Genomic DNA, 20,026 nt, shown 5'->3' with positions numbered 1-20,026 from the left:
CAGCGCTCAGGGGTTACTCCTGACTCCATGCTCAGAAATCGCTCCTGGCAGGCTCGGGGGACCATATGGGATGCTGGGATTCGAACCAATTACCTTTTGCATGAAAGGCAAATGCCTTACCTCCATGCTATCTCTCCAGCCCCCACATCCAGGATTTTTACTGTTATCTTCTTTCCCTTTATTAATAAAAAAGCATAATTATCATTTCACTGTGAAGTAACAATTCTTCCCATACTTTTTAATCTACATGTTAGAAAGAAAAAAATATGTGTGTATTTGGTTTATCTCTGGGCTTTAACTGGAAGAGGTCGAATCTGTCTTTGCTCACCATCAGTAACTTAGAAAGTATATTTTCTTTTTTTTAGGATGTTTGATTTTATGATAATCAGAACACAACACTTAATATATAATTAAAATAAAGTCTGGAATTTATTACAAAATATGTATTGGTAGAGAAATATGTAATTAGTTTAATTACATCAATTCTCTCAAATTCCTCTCAAAATATATGTTCTGTTGATTTGAGATCATTTAGCCAATTAAAGAAAATTGAAACAGAAAGTAGAAATTAGGTCTATCACTGAAAAATAAAGATTATTTGCTCTTCATTTGTTCATCCAATGAAGTCTCAGCCAATTCTGTAGCTTGAAAAAGAATCTTGAGTTAAAAATATGCTTAGAGGGAGCCAAGGGAGAGCTCAGTGTGTTGCATCGTAGGCTTTACATGAGCAGCCTCAGCTCTAGTCCTTGTAACCATATGGTTCCTCAGTTCTGAGAACTCAACTGTGGTCCAAAAGCCTGTATATGTTCATATATATATATATATATATATATATATATATATATATATATATATACATATATATTATATATAATATATATATTCAGAGACCAAAAATGTCTAGTTCTGGAAATGGAGAAAATGGGACAAATTCATGTAGCAGACAGTGTTACAAGGCTGAGGAAAAAACTGCATCTAACAATGGAGAGGGAAGAACAGGCACTTCTCCAGAGAAGACTCAGAGGCAGCCAGCAGGCTCCTGTGAGAGGGCAGAGATCAGGGGATTCAAAATGAAAACAATGGAAACAGGCTGTCGCTGCGGAGCACCCGGGAGCACGGCCTGCAGCCTAGGAGCTCCACCATGCAGTCCAGTGGGGAACAAAAAAAAGCAAAGCTTAGCTAATCTCTATAGTAAACTGAAGTAAACTCTAGAGATAGTGTGATGGCACTGAGTGTTAGAAGCCACAAAGGTAGACATCAGACTGGGAAAATCTACGAAACTACGCCTGCCCAGTGGGGCCCGACCATGAGAAATTGTGAGTGCTGCCTGTGTGTGTCTGTCCCCTGTCCTGTCGCCTGAACCTCTTGGGAGTGGGCCGAAAAGAGGCTCCAGCAGAGCACTGCCACTCCGCTTTGCCTGCGCTCTTTCTAAGGAAAGAACACCATTGAAACAAGAAGAAAAAATCACACGAAGAACTGTGCTGGAGGCTGAACTCTGCTGAAACTCAGATGCCAGCTCCCCTATCTGCCTGTCTTCTGTGCTGTGCTCCATTATTGGCCTGATTTCATCCTGTGTGTGGATCATCTGCAGATGACTCACCTTCCTGGAGCCTTCCCTGGAGCTGAGCTTACATGCCCAGAAAGGGGAAACCACTGAACTCTGCTGGAACTCAGATGCCAGTACCCCTATCTGCCTGTCTTCTGTGCTGTGATCCATTTTCGGCCTGATTTCATCCTGTGTGTGGCCCTAACACAAACACACAAAAATCAATGGCCTTTCTATACACCAATAGTAATAAGGAAGAAATGGACATTAAGAAAACAACCCCATTCACAATAGTGCCACACAAACTCAAATATCTTGGAATCAACTTGACTAAAAATGTGAAGGACATATATAAAGAATACTATAAAACTCTGCTCCAAGAAATAAGAGAGGACACATGGAAATGGAAGCACATAACCTGCTCAGGGATTGGCAGGATTAACATCATTAAAATGGCAATACTCCCCAAAGCATTGTACAGATTTAATGCGATCCCTCTAAAGATACCCATGACATTCTTCAAAGAAGTGGATCAGGCACTTTTGAAATTCATATGGAACAATAAACACCCTAGAATAGCTAAAGCAATTATTGGGAAAAAGAATATGGGAGGAATTACTTTCCCCAACTTTAAACTATACTCAGAGAATGTTCCCCAGACATACAATCACCTAATTTTTGATAAAGGAGTAAGAAATTCTAAATGGAGCAAAGAAAGTCTCTTCAACAAGTGGTGTTGGCACAACTGGCTAGCCACTTGCAAAAAATTGAACTTAGGCCCCCAGCTAACACCATGTACGAAGGTTAAATCCAAATGGATTAAAGACCTCGATATCAGACCCAAAACCATAAGATACATAGAACAACACGTAGGTGAAACACTCCAGGACATTGAAACTAAAGGCATCTTCAAAGAGGAAACTGCACTCTCCAAGCAAGTGAAAGCAGAGATTAACAGATGGGAATATATGAAACTGAGAAGCTTCTGCACCTCAAAAGAAATAGTGCCCAGGATACAAGAGCCCCCCACTGAGTGGAAGAAACTATTCACCCAATACCCATCAGACAAGGGGCTAATCTCCAAAATATACAAGGCACTGACAGAACTTTACAAGAAAAAAAAACATCTAATCCCATCAAAAAATGGGGAGAAGAAATGGACAGACACTTTGACAAAGAAGAAATACAAATGGCCAAAAGACACATGAAAAAATACTCCACCTCACTAATCATCAGGGAGATGCCAATCAAAACAACTATGAGGTATGACCTCACACCCCAGAGATTGGCACACATCACAAAGAATGAGAACAAGCAATGTTGGCGGGGATGTGGAGAGAAAGGAACTCTTATCCACTGCTGGTGGGAATGCCATTTAGTTCAACCTTGATGGAAAGCTATATGGAGATTCCTCCAAAAACTAGAAATCGAGCTCCCATACGACCCAGCTATACCACTCCTAGGAATATACCCTAGCAACACAAAAATACAATACAAAAATCCCTTCTTTACACCTATATTTATTGCTGCACTATTTACCATAGCAAGACCCTGGAAACAGCCAAGATACCCTTCAACAGATGAATGGCTAAAGAAACTGTGGTACATATACACAATGGAATATTATGCAGCTGTCAGGAGAGATGAAGTCATGAAATTTTCCTATACATGGATGTACATGGAATCTTTTATGCTGAGTGAAATAAGTCAGAGAGAAAGACACAGAATGGTCTTACTCATCTATGGGTTTTAAGAAAAATGAAAGACATTCTTGCAATAACAACTTTCAGACACGAAAGGAAAAGAGCTGGAAGTTACAGCTCACCTCGTGAAGCTCACCACAAGCAGGGATGAGTTTAGTTAGAGAAATAACTACATTTTGAACTATCCTAATAATGAGAATGTACGAGGGAAATAGAAAGCCTGTCTAGAGTACAGGCGGGGGTTGGGTGGGGAGGAGGGAGATTTGGGACATTGGTGATGAGAATGTTGCACTAGTGATGGGTGGTGTTCTTTACATGACTGAAACCCAAACACAATCATGTATGAAATAAAGTTGTTTAAATAAAAAAAAAAGAAAACAATGGAAACAACCTACCTGAAAGACACCAGTAATGGGCTCCACAGGAAGTTGAGGAAAGGACCCATCATTCTCTGTGGGGGAAAATGTCATCTGGTGCAGCCTTATTAGAAAATAGTATGGAGATTTCTCCAAAATAATTTAAAAACTGAAACTACTATATAACCAGAAATTCTGATCCTAAGCATTTATTTCAGGAACACAAAACTATAGGTTGAGAAGATGTACACATGCTGCTCATTATGGTGCTTTGTACAATAGCTAAGATATATGGAAAGCTGTATGGAAAGCAAAATTATCCAGAGAACAGATACAGATCCAAAGATGGTATGTAGAGGAACGAAGAGGAGGAATGAGCTGGCATCCATGGCAGTATCATGTTGAACTGTGAATACAGAACTGAGGATATATCAAATACCAGGACACTGATGAGGCGGAGGTCTTGGATAAAGGACCAGTAGTCTTATTCACCCTAAATATAAACCAATATGGCCTTGTTAACCATCTCAACAACATATTTTTGTTTGTTTGTTTTGGGGTCACACCTGGCAGTGCTCAGGGGTTACTCCTGGCTCTATGCTCAGAAATCACTCCTGGCAGGCTGATGGGACCATATGGAATGCGGGGATTCAAACCACCGACCTTCTGCATGCAAGGCAAATGCCTTACCTCCATGCTATCTCTCCGGCCCTCGACTACATTTTTTAAAAGGTGTTAGAAGCTCCCTGCTTAATCAGACTTCAAAAAAAAATCAGTCACTCAACTGCTTATCTGTTCAAATCTGTGAAGTGACAAGGATGATAAAGTAGCAACTTGATTCTCCTTTTAACCTACTTAAAATGTACAAATCAGAGTCTAGAGTGATAGCACAGCAGTATGGCATTTGCTTTGCATGAAGCTGACCCGGGACAGACCAGGCATCTGAGCACAGAGCCAGGAGTAACCTCTGAGTGCTGCTGAGTGTGCCCCCACCCTCAAAAAAAAATCTGAGTATTTTAGAGATCTACCATACAAGGTTTCAGTGCAAAGAACTGCTATATATTGTTATAGATGTGAAATAGTTGACAGAGTTATTTGAGATAAATTTAAAAAGCTATGGGATCAACTTTAAAGAAAGACTCTTAAAGCCAAGCCATGGGACTGGGCCCCAAAGAAAGACAAGGATGCCTTCCAAGAACAAAAAGCCAGAATTACAGTTGGTTACATATTACTGGCAGATCAGGGTGGCCTGGCTGTGGTCTGGAGACCTCCACATGTGTCCCTGTGCCTGCCATGCTAAGTTGCACCAACTTAGCACATACCCCATGCCACCAGCCGAGGGGACTCAAACTCCCTTCTGCTTCCCCAAGTGCTTCTGCCTGACTGAACCTAAGAGGACTCCTGAAGCCTCATTTCCTGGAACTCCCAGCAATGGGGTTTCCCCCTCTCCCCCAGAGTCTGGTCCATAAAAGACTGTTGCATGCAGGAGAATGGAGCTTGGCTTGAGTGTTCCGCATCCCTCCTTGACTCAGTAACCTCCTGCCCATTCCCCTTCATGACAGCCCATGCAGCCAATCCCAACTTCAGTACTCAGTACTTCTCATGCAATAGAAATTGCCTCACCCTCAGCCCCCCAGAGAGAGATCCCAGAAAAGCCCCACATAGGGTGCCAGCATCAGAACAACAATTTACTCCCCTCTCATAATCTGCCACATTATATTAAATTAAATAACGGAAGATAGCAAAGGACCAAGTGAATGACTGTCTAGATACAAAACTATGCAAGCCAAGGGACTTCATTTCCCAAAGCTGAATTCAGTCACTTCCTTCTTCTCTCCCTAGTGTGTTCCCCTACCCTGCCACTTGCCAGCATATGGGCTGGTGGATGTCCCTTATGACAGTTAGAAGAAACAACAGTTTTCCCCTCGGAGACTGGCAGCTCTCTGAAGCAGCAGCTTTTTTCTCAGCATCTGTGCCCCACTAGAGAAATGATGGGGTTTGGCCTGCCCACTCCAGATCTCCTGTAGTCAGCACCCTGCTCACCATTACCTGAGTAGCAAATGCCCATGCTGTGGAGCGTCTGGAGATGCAGCATTTGGCTGTCCAGCCTTTGGGGTTTGTATATCCCTCAGTAGGGAGGAATTGGATATATAGACCCACTTTATTCCCAACAATAATCAAAAGGAAAAGGCCACTACAGAGCTGTGCTTTATTACCAGCCACTACAGTCGATGAGAAGGAAAACTCTCTTGTGTGCATGTGTGTGGCTTGGATCCAGGGCCTGGACCTGAATAAGCTAAGCATTAGGTCCCAGAAGCAGGTACTAGTAAGTCCTCACAAAGGGATCCAACTTAGCCCTAGATCTTGAGCTCAAAATTAGCCAAGAGTGTCTTGATGCACAGAATGTACTTGGGCAGACAGCTGTAACCATGCCTACAAATGCAATCACCATGTTAGACCTGGGCCAGGTCTATAGGCTCAGTCTCTTCTTGAATGAGTTGTAAACCGAGCTGTGAAAGATTATGGCTATACTGGCCCACACAGCACAAAGCTGACCATCTCATAAGGAGAGAGTGGACCAAGCCCCCATCTCACCAAAGCCATGTTTACTGCCTATATCACCCAAAATCACCATTTCCCCAAATAGAATACCCCATCATTGACCCCTATGATTCTAAGACTGGTGGGGACATCGATATGATCATACATTAGGTATGCTGGATGTTGAACTGGTAATACCGGGGCTTTTTATTGGAGTGGGTATGGGCACCCTCTCCCATATTTCCTTTCTTCCAGGAAAGCCTGGCAGTTATAACTATACCCACATAAGCAGACACCATATTTGAACTAGGCTTTCTTCCTGGATGCTCTGTAGCTGAGTAAATGCCCCTAAAATTCATAGTGTTAGTTTTAAATTTCTGGACAACTTTATTTGTTTGATTCTATCGTCCCTAAAGGAACATCCCAATTTAACAGATGACATATAACAAAAGTTTACTAAGCCTTCTGCCATTGTATTGATGACTTTGGCGGTGATACAAAAATTTTTACAAATGAACTTGTAACTGTACTTTTATCTTTTTTTAATCTCTTCTATATTTTCTTTCCTTTTTTTTTTTTTTTGTTTTTGGGCCACACCCGTTTGACACTCAGGGGTTACTCCTGGCTATGTGCTCAGAAATCACCCCTGGCTTGGGGGAACCATGTGGGACACCGGGGGATCGAACCGCGGTCCATCTGCTTGCAGGGCAGACACCTAACCTGTAGCGCCACCTTCCCGGCCCCTCCTTTTTTTCAATATTTTGCTTTCACTCATCTGGAAACAAGCATATTATGATTAACTATGTTAACTGTGTGATGCATTTTCTTTAAACAAATAAAAAATAGAATGTGTTTGACTAACAAAGCTCTTTCTTTTGGCCTCCCTCCCATTTCTTCTGAAGCTGTGTCCTTTATTTCTGCCTCTCCCTGGTATCCAAGTGTTCTCTTGCCCCTTCTCTGTTCAGTGCATGCCAGCTGATTTACCTCCATGTGGAGGGAAAGGGGAAAATATTACTTATGCTTCTTTCTCGCATGATTCACACAGAGCCCCATGGCTGTTAGTGGTAAATGGCTCCAATGACCCTTCTCCTGTGTCTTGCTATCGGTTGATCTTTTCCAGCAGTTCCCATGCCAAGGTTTTAAGATGTCACCTCTTATTTCTTCACTGAGTGCTGCCAAGACACTTCAATTAATACAGACACAAGGCAGGAATGTGACTGTGACTGTGATCTGAGCCTTATTAGTAGAATCTAGTAATTGAATGATAGAGATAATTTTCTAGGAGGCAGTAGGGGGCTTAAAAAACACCCCCACCAAAAGCATTCAGATAAACAGAAGCACAGGACAATAGACAATAAATACTTCTAGGTTAACCCTGTATGTGGTCATTTGTGGACAGGTTGGTTATCGCAAAGACATGGATGAAGAAGATGCCACAGAAGCCGTCAAGACCAGAGGGAATGAGTCATCCATCATCCTGACGGGATTAGAAGGAAACACGCTCTATCACTTCACAGTGAGGGCTTATAACGGAGCTGGATATGGGCCACCAAGCGCTGAAGTGAGTGCAGCCACCAAGAAATCCCGTAAGTGGCTTGGGCCTCTCCGTTTGTTTCAGGCAAGAGGGGGAATCTCTGGACATTACTGAGAGCTTCAGGAGGGCCACGGAAGCAGAGGAGAAGGGGGTAGGGAAGTTTTGATTCAAACGCCAGCTTCAAAACTTAGCTCTGCATTCCAGAACTAGCTCTGAAAATTTGGCATTTGCCGTTGATAAACTTTATCTTCTGTGAAACAAGGCTTAGTGTGGTGTTGACAGAAGGACTAGATAAAAGGCACCAAGTTCAAAAGCTCAGGGGAGCAACTATTAAAATTCCAGGCCCAGAGCAGAGCCCTCTTCAGCTTCCCACTGGATATAGACCCAGGACACCAGCCAACTCTCAGCCCCAAAAAAGTCAGGACTCTGGTGAGAGTTGCCCAGGACTACTGGTAATTCACTTTCCCTCTTCTTGCAGCCCCCAGTCAAGCACCTGGCAACCTTCGGTGGGAGCAGCAAGGCTCGGAGCTCTCTCTGGGCTGGGAACCTGTCCAGCCACTGGTCAATGAGTCGGAGGTCATGGGTTACAAGGTGAGCTTCCTTCGCCTTGGCCACACACTCATGTCATGCCCATTATGGAGCAGGGCAGAATGAGGCCTGATAGCAAACTTAAGGATCCTCACTCTCCCCTTTAAAAGTGTCTTCCTATGGCAGGAAACTGGTACCAGCAGGTAGGCAGAGCACCAAGGTTGTGAATGTTGAGGGAAACAGGCATCAAGACTTGACAAGTCCAGACACACTGAGTCCACAGCACAGTAGATAGCTCAGAAGCAGTGGAGGATTGGTTAGGAGAAGAGGAGATTTGGTTAGGAGTGGCGACTTGGTTAGTCTGGAGAAGACTTGGTTAGTATGCCACTGTAGGAGAAAAAAAATACCATACCAGTACTTTGCATGGAAATGAGTTATGGAAATAAATACCAGCTTCAGAAAAGATCCAGCATTTTTTATACTAGGCTCTGCAATGCCAGCAGATGATCTGGAGAGAAGAAAACATTTAGACAGTTGGCTTTCAACAAGCCACCTTCTCTCTGATTTCAAAATTCTTGTGGTCTATGTATTGAATTGGCTGGATTTCAAATTCTCATTCCATGATATTAGGTTTTGATTATTGTCTAAAGTTCCACATAGAATCATTGGTTCAATTCTATTTGTAGAGAAACTTTTAAAATATTTTATTGGTAATGTTTAAATTCAAAATCATCACAATTATCAGGGAGAGCAACACAGTACTTTGTATAAAACATGCTAAATTTCTCTGCAGCTTAAAACTAAAGAAGTTATAATTGGAACATTTTGTAATAATTTCATAATGCATATTTTAAGATACTGACTTCTCATAACTAATGTGGGTCAGACACCCTCACACTCAAACACACACATTCAGTTCTGCACTTGTCTCTGGAAGCTTGAGTCATTTTCTGGGCCCTTCCCTTAGTTCTCTACTGCCCATTCTTTTTTTATTTTTTTATTTTTTTGGTTTTTGGGCCACACCCAGCATTGCTCAGGGTTACTCCTGGCTGTCTGCTCAGAAATAGCTCCTGGCAGGCACAGGGGACCATATGGGACACCGGGATTTGAACCAACCACCTATGGTCCTGGATCGGCTGCTTGCAAGGCAAACACCGCTGTGCTATCTCTCCGGGCCCCTCTACTGCCCATTCTTTCCATCAACATCATGAATTTTCTACTAAGGAAAATGTCCTTTGGTCATTAGGGATGGCAGAAAGGCTAGCACTGGTAATAGAGAGACAGCCACAGCTGTCTCATAAACTAGGCCCAACAGTCTGCCACACCAGAGTGACAGAGCACTGCACTGGAAGAGCAAGATACACATCTGATAGGATAATCCTTTCACCTGAGGCACCTCAGATGAGAAGATAAATACAACCAGGCTAGAGGATGCATGAGACTGGCCTAGAGATGCCTGTTCACCTCTGCCAAAGCTGTTGTGTGTGTAAGCCACCTCCCAGCCTACCTCTATGACTAAACACCCCAATATTCCTATTCCTCTCTTGAGCCCCTTTGTATCTGAGTGAACAGGAAAGTTTTGACTCATCAGATGAATCTTGGACAAATACTCATAAGTCACTTGAATAAATCAATAATTTCCCAGTATGGCCTTCCCATTTGTTGAGGTTAACAGAATAGATCTCTGACTACTGAGACTGACTTTAGTTCACATTGTTGCTAGGGAATGGCAAACAAGGCCTTCATCTTCTCTGAGTTTCTTTTTCCTACCTCATGAATGGCATCTCTGTAGTGTTTTGTGCACCACAACTGAATATATGAGAGCACTTCAGCCAAGTGTGCCATCCCATATGTGGCCATGGCAACACAGTAAAAGGAAAGGTGACAATTAAGAACAAAAATATTTGGGAAAGAGCCATTTCTTCCTGAATAAAGATGGCAGGAATCACCTCAGAGCACCCTCCCTCCCATCCCATCCCTCTGGAGAAAGACTCTCTCATGTCTGTCCTCACTGTACACATAATATATTTATAATGGCGAGGCCCATGCTGACAGTTGCTTTCTTTCATTGCCATGTCATCTTTTTGTCATCTCTACACCATTTTTTTTTTTTTTTGGTTTTTTGGGCCACACCCAGCGTTGCTCAGGGGTTACTCCTGGCTGTCTGCTCAGAAATAGCTCCTGGCAGGCACGGGGGACCATATGGGACACCGGGATTTGAACCAACCACCTTTGGTCCTGGATCGGCTGCTTGCAAGGCAAACGCCACTGTGCTATCTCTCCGGGCCCATCTCTACACCATTTTGATGAGATTAATAGTGTTGCAGTAATTTTTTTTTAATCAGGTCTCTCCTTTCCTCTTTGGGTAACCCACCACTCTCAGCTTTTGAAGCCACATTCTTGACAATATATTAGGCAGTTCCCCCTCTGGCCAAAGGTAGATGATGTCATAGCTTCCTATCTAAAACTGTCCCAAATATTCCTTTGGCCTTCTCCTGTCAGTAACTTGCTGACATGTCTTAATAACTCCTTCTATTTCTTACAATTCTCATAATTCTCATTCATCTTTTATAAATGGGAGCATTTTAATGACCTGAACTGTACTATAGCCCCCAAGATTAACCATTAATTTATATCTTCCTCACTTGGTAAACCTACTCACATGTCCATAGTATCCATCTCCCAATAATATTGAATGTAAAAACAGTTTATCCCAAACTCTTTTTGCTACCATTACCTGATATTTTGTCTTTACTTCTCTTTTACTTAAATCTCAACTGATCCACAAATTTTTCTTCTCTGGATTCTATAACATTAGATATGCATTACTGGCTACATTTTTCTTTGTCATAAGAATTGTAATTTATTGAACCATAATAACAATGTCCTCTAAAATAGTTACTCCCCTGTCAATCCTCACCAATTTACATACTTTCCCACTGCCATGAATTTGCTTTCTAATTACTTCATGTGTACGACCTGAATTCTAATTCATTCTAGGACTACCATCAAAATGAAAAGCATAAATTCTGATCCAATTGTCACTTTTAAATCTACTGTAGACTGTAGTCCTCCTTCCTCAATCACCAACTTTTGGCTAGGAACCTGCTTCTTCTATTGTTATTTACCAAATACATTTCTTATTGTAAAACATATCACACTTCCAGTGTTATTTATTTTTCTTCTAATAGATTGGAAGCACTAGAAGGACAAAAAACATGGCCCAGTTTCCTGGTGCCCATCAAATATTTACTGATGATGCTTTTATAACTTTGCAATTTTATGCTCTGGCATTCCTCCCTATAAATACTTCTGTATTTAATACTAGGCTGTGGCTCAGTTGTGGAGAATATGCCTTAGTTCTCACAAAAAAAAAAAAATAACTAAGCAATTACTGAATTATCTCTTTATAGACAGCTCCTTAACCATTTCCCTATCTGTTTAATAAATGCATCATTGAAAAAATCGGTAAATAACAATTAGTGTCCATTCTGCTTCTGCAGAGAAGTTAGTTTTCTCCCCAGACTGTTCCCTTTTCTCCCTGATTAAATTTAAGGCTGTCAAAGAGAAATAGAGGGCACACACATTGCCAGAATACTCAGGGGAAAAGAATTGCAAGCAAGCTTGATGAAATATAGCAAAAGAGGGCTTTGCTGAAGTCATTTTTTCACGTAGGTTAGTTCAAACCCGGTGCACGTTTTTGTAAGGAAAGAATCTTCCAAGCGTCTGTCTGTCTTCTGTAATGGCCCCAAAATTGGCCTACTGAGATTGAGGTAGCCAAAGCAGCTGCTTCCTCTCGGGGTGCTGGGTCCCTCTGCGATTCATGCACTGTCTCTCCTGTCACTCTCCCAACATACCACCATCCCATGTTATCAGGGACTGTACAGTAAAGGGCCAGGAGCCTCGTAAAGGTCAGGAACTTGACTGAATTTGCCTAGACAGGAAGATATGAGCGATGGAGAGATGGTACTTTATTTAGTTTTGTTCTATAGACTCACATGTTTTGAATACAGAACTCTGTGACAACACAACCATTTCTTCTTCCTTTAGACAAAGCAGCTAAGTTATAAAAAGGCCCATGAGTGATGAAATTGCATTTTTTAAATGATTTAAATATTCTAACTATAGGGCCAGACAGGTAGCACAGTGGAAAGGGTACTTGTTTTACACACAGCCAACCCAAATTCAATATCCAGCATCCCATATCATCTCCCCATCCATACCATGAATGATTCCTGAGCTCAGAACCAGGAGTAAGACCTGAGTACCACCAGGTTTAGTCCCCCCTCCCACAAAAAATAAAGAATAATCTTGGAGCCTGTGTTCTTGTTCTAGGTGTTTTATAGGCAAGAAGGCCACGGCAGCAGTCAAGTCATCGAAACGCACAAACCACAGGCCGTGGTGCCTCTCCCTGATGCTGGAGTCTACATCATTGAGGTGCGAGCATACAGTGAAGGAGGAGATGGGACAGCCAGCGCCCAGATCAGGGTGCCCTCCTCTTCAGGTAAGCTCCAGTGCCAGTCCAGACAACACATACCTTTCCCAAGAGTGTGCTGTGCTGCAGGTTTTATATGAGCCAAGGGCCTCTACTTGCTCTGACTCTTGTCACCCTCTGCTCAGTCTAGAGTGTGGAGTTCCTGCCATTGTGGAATTGCTACAACTTTGGGAAGGGTTTGATCTGTTTCTCGTAATACCCTTTTCTGTGGGTCAAATTCCCTTGATACGCTCAAGTCTCAAGTCTTCTGGGGACAGTCATTTGGGATTCTTCAGTATGGTTCATAGACCTACTTCCTGTCATCTTGATTGCCTTTGTTGTTAGATGAAAATAGGGGACAGGAAACCTTCAAGGGAATACTTTTTAAAACTGAAAATTTAGGGGCCAGAAAGATAGGACAGGACGCTGTGTAAGGTGCTTGCCTTGCACATGTCCAACTGGGGTTCCATCTTCAGAACCCATAAGGTTACCATAGCCTCTACAGGAAGTGATCTCCGAACACAGCTGGATGTAGCCAAAAAAAAAAAAAGAAAGAATAAATGAAAAAAATAAAATTGTGGTTGGATCTACTTATTTTAAAGTATGCTGCATATTTTATTGAGCACCACTGTGATAAAGTTGACATATAACGTTGTGTGGCTTTGAGTGTTGATTTGATATCCTCTCCTCCAAGGCATTTCCACAGCATTCATAAACACTTGTTACCTGACTGATGTTTGTTTCTGTGATGGGGACATTTGAAACCCGTTGTTTCATCCATTTGCCAATTTATACAACAGTGTAATTATTATGATACACATTAGATCCCCAGAACCTCTCTGAGTGCCTTTGCTTGTGGGCAAGATTAACGTCTAGCTTTTACTGATCCCTCACTTACATCAGGTTCAGTTGAAAAAGCTAATTTTTACATGTATTATCTTTGGAATTTTCTCTCATTTATTTTTTACAATACCAGGGATCAAACCCAGGTTATCATACATGAAGGGAAGGGCTCATATTGATCTAATTTAATATTAGTAGACAATCCTATGTACTAAGTGGCATTATTCCTCTTAAATAGATAAAACAATAACTAGACTGAGATCTCACTGTAAGTTAGACTCAATGGGAAGATCAGAAATTATTCCCCAGTACTCTTGTCTCTAAAACCAGATACCTCTACTCGTGCTAAGAAACAGTAAGGGAAACAAACATTGCTAAAGAGAGATTTTACTAAGAAGTGTTGTTTCACTAAAGTCATAAAAGAAAGTAAAGGAGGGACCAAAGCGGTAGCACAAGAGGTAAGGTATCTGCCTTGCCAGAACTAGCCTAGGATGAACTGAGGTCTGTTCCCGGCACCTCCCCTCCCCCGCCCCCGGCCCCCCCCATATGGTCCCCCAAGCCAAGAGCAATTCTGAGCACATTGTCAGTTGTAGCCCCTGAGCAATACCAGGTGTGGCCCAAAAGCCAAAAACAAAAACAAAAACAAAAAAGGTAAAAGACTAAATGCATAAGTCTCATTAAAAATCATTACCAATTCTCACTAAAGCTTTATATAAAATGTATATCTAATTTGCACTTAATTAATGGGTCATTAAGAACATTATTCATCTAGCGCCATTCGTAAGCAGAAATGTCAACTCACAGTGAAGTATCTGGTAAGAGCCGTAGGATTCTTCATGGGGCTCCATTATTGTTATCATATTTATCAACTTCAATTAAAATCAGGGGCATTTCTGGGGATTTTTGGGGGGGGAGGGACACAAAGTGAGATAGAAACCAAACACAGTGAATAAAATAAGATAGAATGCAACTTTGAAGGAGCAAAAGAACTATTTATACAGCACAGATGCATTTATTACTGAATCCTACTCATGTTGGCAAATTATACTTGTATTTTGCATGTATTAGTGTATTTTTCTGGCAACTGGCATGAATTAGTCATTTTATTATTCTCTGACTCTCCAACGTTTCTTTCACATGGATTTTAAAATATCTTCTAAATTAAGATCAGTCTCAATTATGGAAGTACTTACAAAGATTATAATACTCCCATTTCTATTTTAATTACCTTGAAACTTCTATTACATGGGGGAAAAAAGTATTTTTATGTTTTAGTTAAAGCACTTTGGCCTCAATCAGAGAATTGGTACAGGAGGTAAAGCACTTACCTTGTAGCTACTGACCCCAGTTTAATTCCTGGCACTACTTATGGTTCCCTGGACACTGCCAACATTAGTCCTGAGCACAGAGCCAGAAGTCTCTCTGGAGCTCTGCTGGGCATAACCCCAAAAACTGTGCCCATTTTCTTATTTTCAGTACATTGAAATCTCACACCATTACCTCTGTCAGACTCATAAAATCCAAATAACAATCAATTTCTTCATTCTTATGATTTTCAGAAGACGAAAAAACCTAACAAGTTAAATGACTTGCCCAAGTGAAATAACCAGTTAATTTTATAGCTGGGACTAGAACTCAATTCAGAGTGTTGTTGTGTTTTGTTTTCCTTGACAAAAAATCTTTTTTGCTTTGTGGATTTTATGTGAATTTGAGATAAAAAATGATAGATATTTCTGAAAGTAACCATGTCATGGAAGTTGATTTAACAAAGATGCAGCCACTCAAATAAATAGGCTTTTTTTATGGCTTTTATTTATGAAGGACGCAGCTACCGCTCCAAGGAGACTGTCACCATTTGTTCTTACAGCTCACCTGTGGTCATGTACTTTCCCATTTTGTACAAGTTGAAATATGTGCAACATTCTTCAATATGTTTGTTAATTGATTTTATTAACACTGCAAAAATTTCCTGAGGAGAGATGCTGCAGCTGTGTGTGTGTTTTACAAAGTAAAAGGTTCTTTGCTCTGTAGTAAGCACCTGGAAAATAAATGTATACTCTGTTCTTTCTTGTGATGAGAATCACATTCACATTCAGAATTCTGTTCCAGCTAATCTAGCAGAAAGGATGATTTGACCAAAGAAGGATTCTGAACATAGTTGATAGATTCTATTATTAATCTGTCATTCAAGTTTTCCCCAAGGCCAGTCATTTTTACAAGAGACATGCATGAGAATTTTTGCTTCTCTAATCCCCCGTGATGTTATGCACGTTCTGCCTAAATCCTAGCTTCCTCGTCTGCAGCAGGGAAATGAATAAAATAATATAGATGAAGACATACAGTAAACGCTCATTAAATGCCAATGATGATGACCCTATACCTTCAGAATACTTCTCACCTGAACAACCCTTCCTGGTGCTAAATCTGAGGATAGTTCAATCTAGCCAGAATCCATGAGTGAATTAAATATGTTTTAAGTTAAACTATATTTTAAGTTAAATAGAAAAGTTACCAAGTGTAAAATCACTCCACATGCCATAACTCCAACCCCGGATGAACAAGTCTGAATCAGGGTTGGTTGCGGATGAAATAATCCAAACCAGGCTGAGGGTGGAACACATGTAGTCTGGCAGTCTTCTACTTTATATGGAGAGTCCCCTGCCTGGCAGAACTGCTGTTTTTATTGAGTACAGAGGCCACCCCTGGGTGAGGCACTAAGGACAGATAGCTTAGACTATCCTTAGCCAGTCCCAGCCAGGTTTACAAATAAGACAATCTCTGTTTTGGGGTAAATTCAAATTGTAAACAAATATATAAAGGAAACATGGATGATCTTTATTTTAGGTAAAAATAAGGTGTAACCAACAGGCAATATTAATAAAACTGCAAGTTCTTCTAATCTTAACCTTTTGCTAATTATTTTTGCTCCATTCCCTGAGCTATCTACATACTATAAAACATTTATATTTCATTCATGAAGATGAATCACACACATATCAATAGCAAGTACTCCAATAAGTCTCCTGGTGAGATATGTTTCTTAGCCACCCTTTTTTTTTAGGGGGGGGGGTGCCTCCAAAGCTGTACTTAGAGTGTGGTGGTACCTCTCCCAGTGTGATAGAGGATCCTATGCTAGAGCCCAAAGGTGTGAGGCCCCAAGGGACTGGTGGCTACCAGGGCTGCCTTGAAGTACCAAGAGGAGTAGAGATTGAAACTCAAGGTCTCCTGAGTATGTGCTTCAGTCCTTTGACCTATCTACACAGCCTCATGAAATCACCTCCAGTGTTGTCCCTCTGTGTCCCATGTCATCTTTGCTCTCATTAGCATCTGTGTGGCACTCAGTCTTCTGACACTGATGCAAATGTGTCTACCTCCAACAAGCTTGTCCCCTGCCCCCCAAGCAAAGCCAACGTTCTGACCTGCTCCATTGGCTGTTTCTCTTTTGTTCACAGGTGGGAAAATCACAAGTGCTCAGTCGACCCTTCACAGCCTCTCCACAGCTTCATCATCAGTGACGTTGCTCTTGGCATTAATGATTCCTTCCACCCCATGGTGAACACGGCAGATTTCATTCGCTTTGCTTTGCTTTAGCCTGATAACAGCAGTGAGTAGAGTGTAGTGTAAGTGGAGACTCCGGTCCCCGAGACGAGCTTCCAACCAGGGGACTACACGCGGCGCACGTACAAGCATTTGGGGGACTCTCCATCAGGTTTCTCTTTCATCCTTGAGAAAGGAGAGGACAGTGGCTTGTCCAACAACAAAAAAAAAATATGCAGATTGTATGTAATGAACTTTTGTAAGCAAATGTAATTTCTTTCAAATGTATTCTTTACTTTTTTAATCAGTTGGAGTTTGGTTTTCTATCTAATAACGCCGAGTGTGTGCTGTCCGTTGACTACCTGAGTGGTCTCTAGCAATTCTGTCTTGAACACAAATACAGAACTGAGAGTGATGTTTGCTTCTGCCTCCGAGTCTAGTGTTTTCCATCTTTCCTGCAGCTGATTACTCCAGTTGACAAACGAGCAAGAGACATGGAAAGTGCTTCCTTAGTGTGGCCCATTAGAGGATAAATACCCACCCACCCCCCCGAAAAAATTTCTCCCAAAGTATTGTCTGATCGCATAGTGAAATAGCGAACTGTGTGTATGCTATTCTATATGCACCCTAGAGCAGTTATTAGAGTAGGGAATAAGCCATGTGCATTAGTGTGAGGTAACTAGAAGGTGAGTCCAAATGAATTTTAAGTGCTATTGTTTCTCAGCAAGTACTGTGTTATCTAGAAGCAGCAAAAGCAGTCAATGTAAATGTCTATGTTTATTAGCAAAAGACAGTGTAAATTCACAAAAAAAATTTATAAATGTCAATGTAAAAAATTTGAAACACTAATCTGCTGCCAAGGGTGCAAACCTGAAAACAAAATAGGCTGGCCCAGAGCTTTTCCATTGCTCCAGTAACTGCCAAAACTAAAACCAAGCGAGGTCCAAGGTTTTCTTCTAACTGCAAATAATTTTAAAGACAATGAAAATTTGTTGTGCAAATAATTATGCATACATATAGTCTGTGGATTAAAAATGGTTCATGCATAACAAATTTTTAATTTTTAGATAGTTTCATGCCTCACATGCCACTTCTAAAATCTTACCAATTGTTACAGAGCACCAGTTAGAGAAATGAAATTTTTTTGAGCCAGCTGTGGCCATGTGGCCTGGATACAGGGGGCTCAGCTAGACTAACCAGCTGTAGACTGATTGGGAGCTGATCCACATCTGCTATGATGAGAAGTCAACTAAAACCTAAAGCAATGGTTTCTGGAGAGTGAGATAAAAGGACTCTTTAAACATTATCTTATAGAAGTTCTTGCAACTATGACAAAGTGCCAGAGTTCACGTTACACCCGAGAAGATGCCTAAATGGACAGTTACTGCAAAGTCATATGCCAAAAATGAGCCTGGGGAAACTACAGTTTGACAGGTGATGTTAATAAAAGAACAAAAAGTAGGAATTTTTTTTCTTTAAATAAAATCTAAGCCTGTTAATTCTACTTCTTTAACAGCAGGCAAAATGAAGCAATATTCAGCTCAGCCTGCTGGTCTAGAAGTCCATTTTTGTAGAAGCAGAGAAGAGTTGTTTCTGTCCTGAACATCTTGAATGATTGGTTTCAGAGACACAGCCCAACTACTTATGATCATTATTCATTCTCTTTGGGGACTTAGGTCCAAGACACCCCTAAACAAACTAGAGTGCGCTAAAAGACTATTTTAGTTAACAGATTATTATAGTAAATTACTACAGATGGTTGATTTTGAAGCCTATGAATAAGAATGACCAAGTGGCCTTCCTTGAGCACCTCCTTTGTCACGGGAGAGGCTGGACTTTGCGGAGAGAGTGATTCTAACGATTTACAAAGGATGATCACCATCTCTCAAGTATGGTCCGTAGCTTGCAGGAGCGGATTATGCATCTGGGGAAAAGCAGCAAGAATATTTTTCAACGGGCAATAATTTTTACTTCCTATTCGATGAAATCAAACCATAGTCTTCATTTCCCATGTCATTTTATACTAGACTTACTGAAAGATTCTAAAATCAAATTATTACTGACATTATTATAAAAATGAAGCTTCATGAGATACAAGGTCAATAGATGGTGAGTTTGAATCAATTAATATTTCCAACTAACTAATGCAAAGGATCTACCAGACAGAATATTTGTAGGAAGTCTGTTATCTTCTTACAGGAATCAAGAGATGGAAGATGTTACTGTTCTACCATGCACAGACTGTATTTTGCATCATAAACCTCTTTTCAAACAACTGGTTTTAAATGTTTATGTACTTATTATATGCCACATATTTGTTACTTTGAAGAAAGCTGAAATGCATTCCTAGTCAAGGTTCATGCATTATATTTCAGCTATAGCACTAAGTAAGCATTTGTCCTGGATGGAATAGTAATCACACAGTCTTAAGCCACTAAAGAGACTGTATTTTTATATAATGTCAATGGAACTATAAAGAAAAGAGACTCCTCATAATTACAAATGTCATGAAATTGAATGTTTTGCATATCCAGATGAAGGTAAAGTGGACAACCCTCCCCCCATCAAACTGTTCAATATATTGTATACAATCTGTACATAACCTACATATAATGGAATATACAGTGTGGAAGGCACAGTCAGATAATAGTTCTGTGTACTGTTCTTGTAATATTAGATCTTTTTAATAAATAATTCTCTTTTTATTGACTTTTATCTTCTCTCCTGTCAGCTACATGAATGACATTATTACTGCAGACCACAATACTCTCATTATGGTCATGTGCTTGGCTAAGAAAAAAAAAAGTATTATTAGAACCCTACATGTTGTTAGGATTTTAGATTCAAAAATATCCCTTGAGGTTCATGGTTGTTCTAACGTAAAAATGGGGAACTGTGCCAAAGAATAAAATAAACAGAGAAGCAAGTCCACGTGGGATAAAGCCAGGGTTAGCTTTATGATTT

General features: G+C 40.8%; 1 protein-coding gene across 1 annotated transcript in view; it reads left to right on the top strand.

The window, feature by feature from the left end:
* Positions 1-19,777, top strand: part of CNTN5 (contactin 5) — a 636,787-nt gene extending 617,010 nt beyond the window's left edge. Inside the window, exons 21-24 of the mRNA XM_049778604.1 lie at positions 7,546-7,732; positions 8,159-8,271; positions 12,544-12,712; positions 16,978-19,777. Coding sequence (XP_049634561.1) covers positions 7,546-7,732; positions 8,159-8,271; positions 12,544-12,712; positions 16,978-17,081 — 573 coding nt within the window. The 3' untranslated portion in view covers positions 17,082-19,777. The remainder of the gene's footprint in view (positions 1-7,545; positions 7,733-8,158; positions 8,272-12,543; positions 12,713-16,977) is intronic.
* Positions 19,778-20,026: the final 249 nt, after the last annotated feature.

This window comes from Suncus etruscus, chromosome 8 (genome assembly GCF_024139225.1).
Source record: "Suncus etruscus isolate mSunEtr1 chromosome 8, mSunEtr1.pri.cur, whole genome shotgun sequence".
Lineage (NCBI taxonomy): Eukaryota > Metazoa > Chordata > Mammalia > Eulipotyphla > Soricidae > Suncus > Suncus etruscus.
Note: the sequence above shows the minus strand (reverse complement) of the source record. Positions and strands in the feature narration are given on the sequence as shown.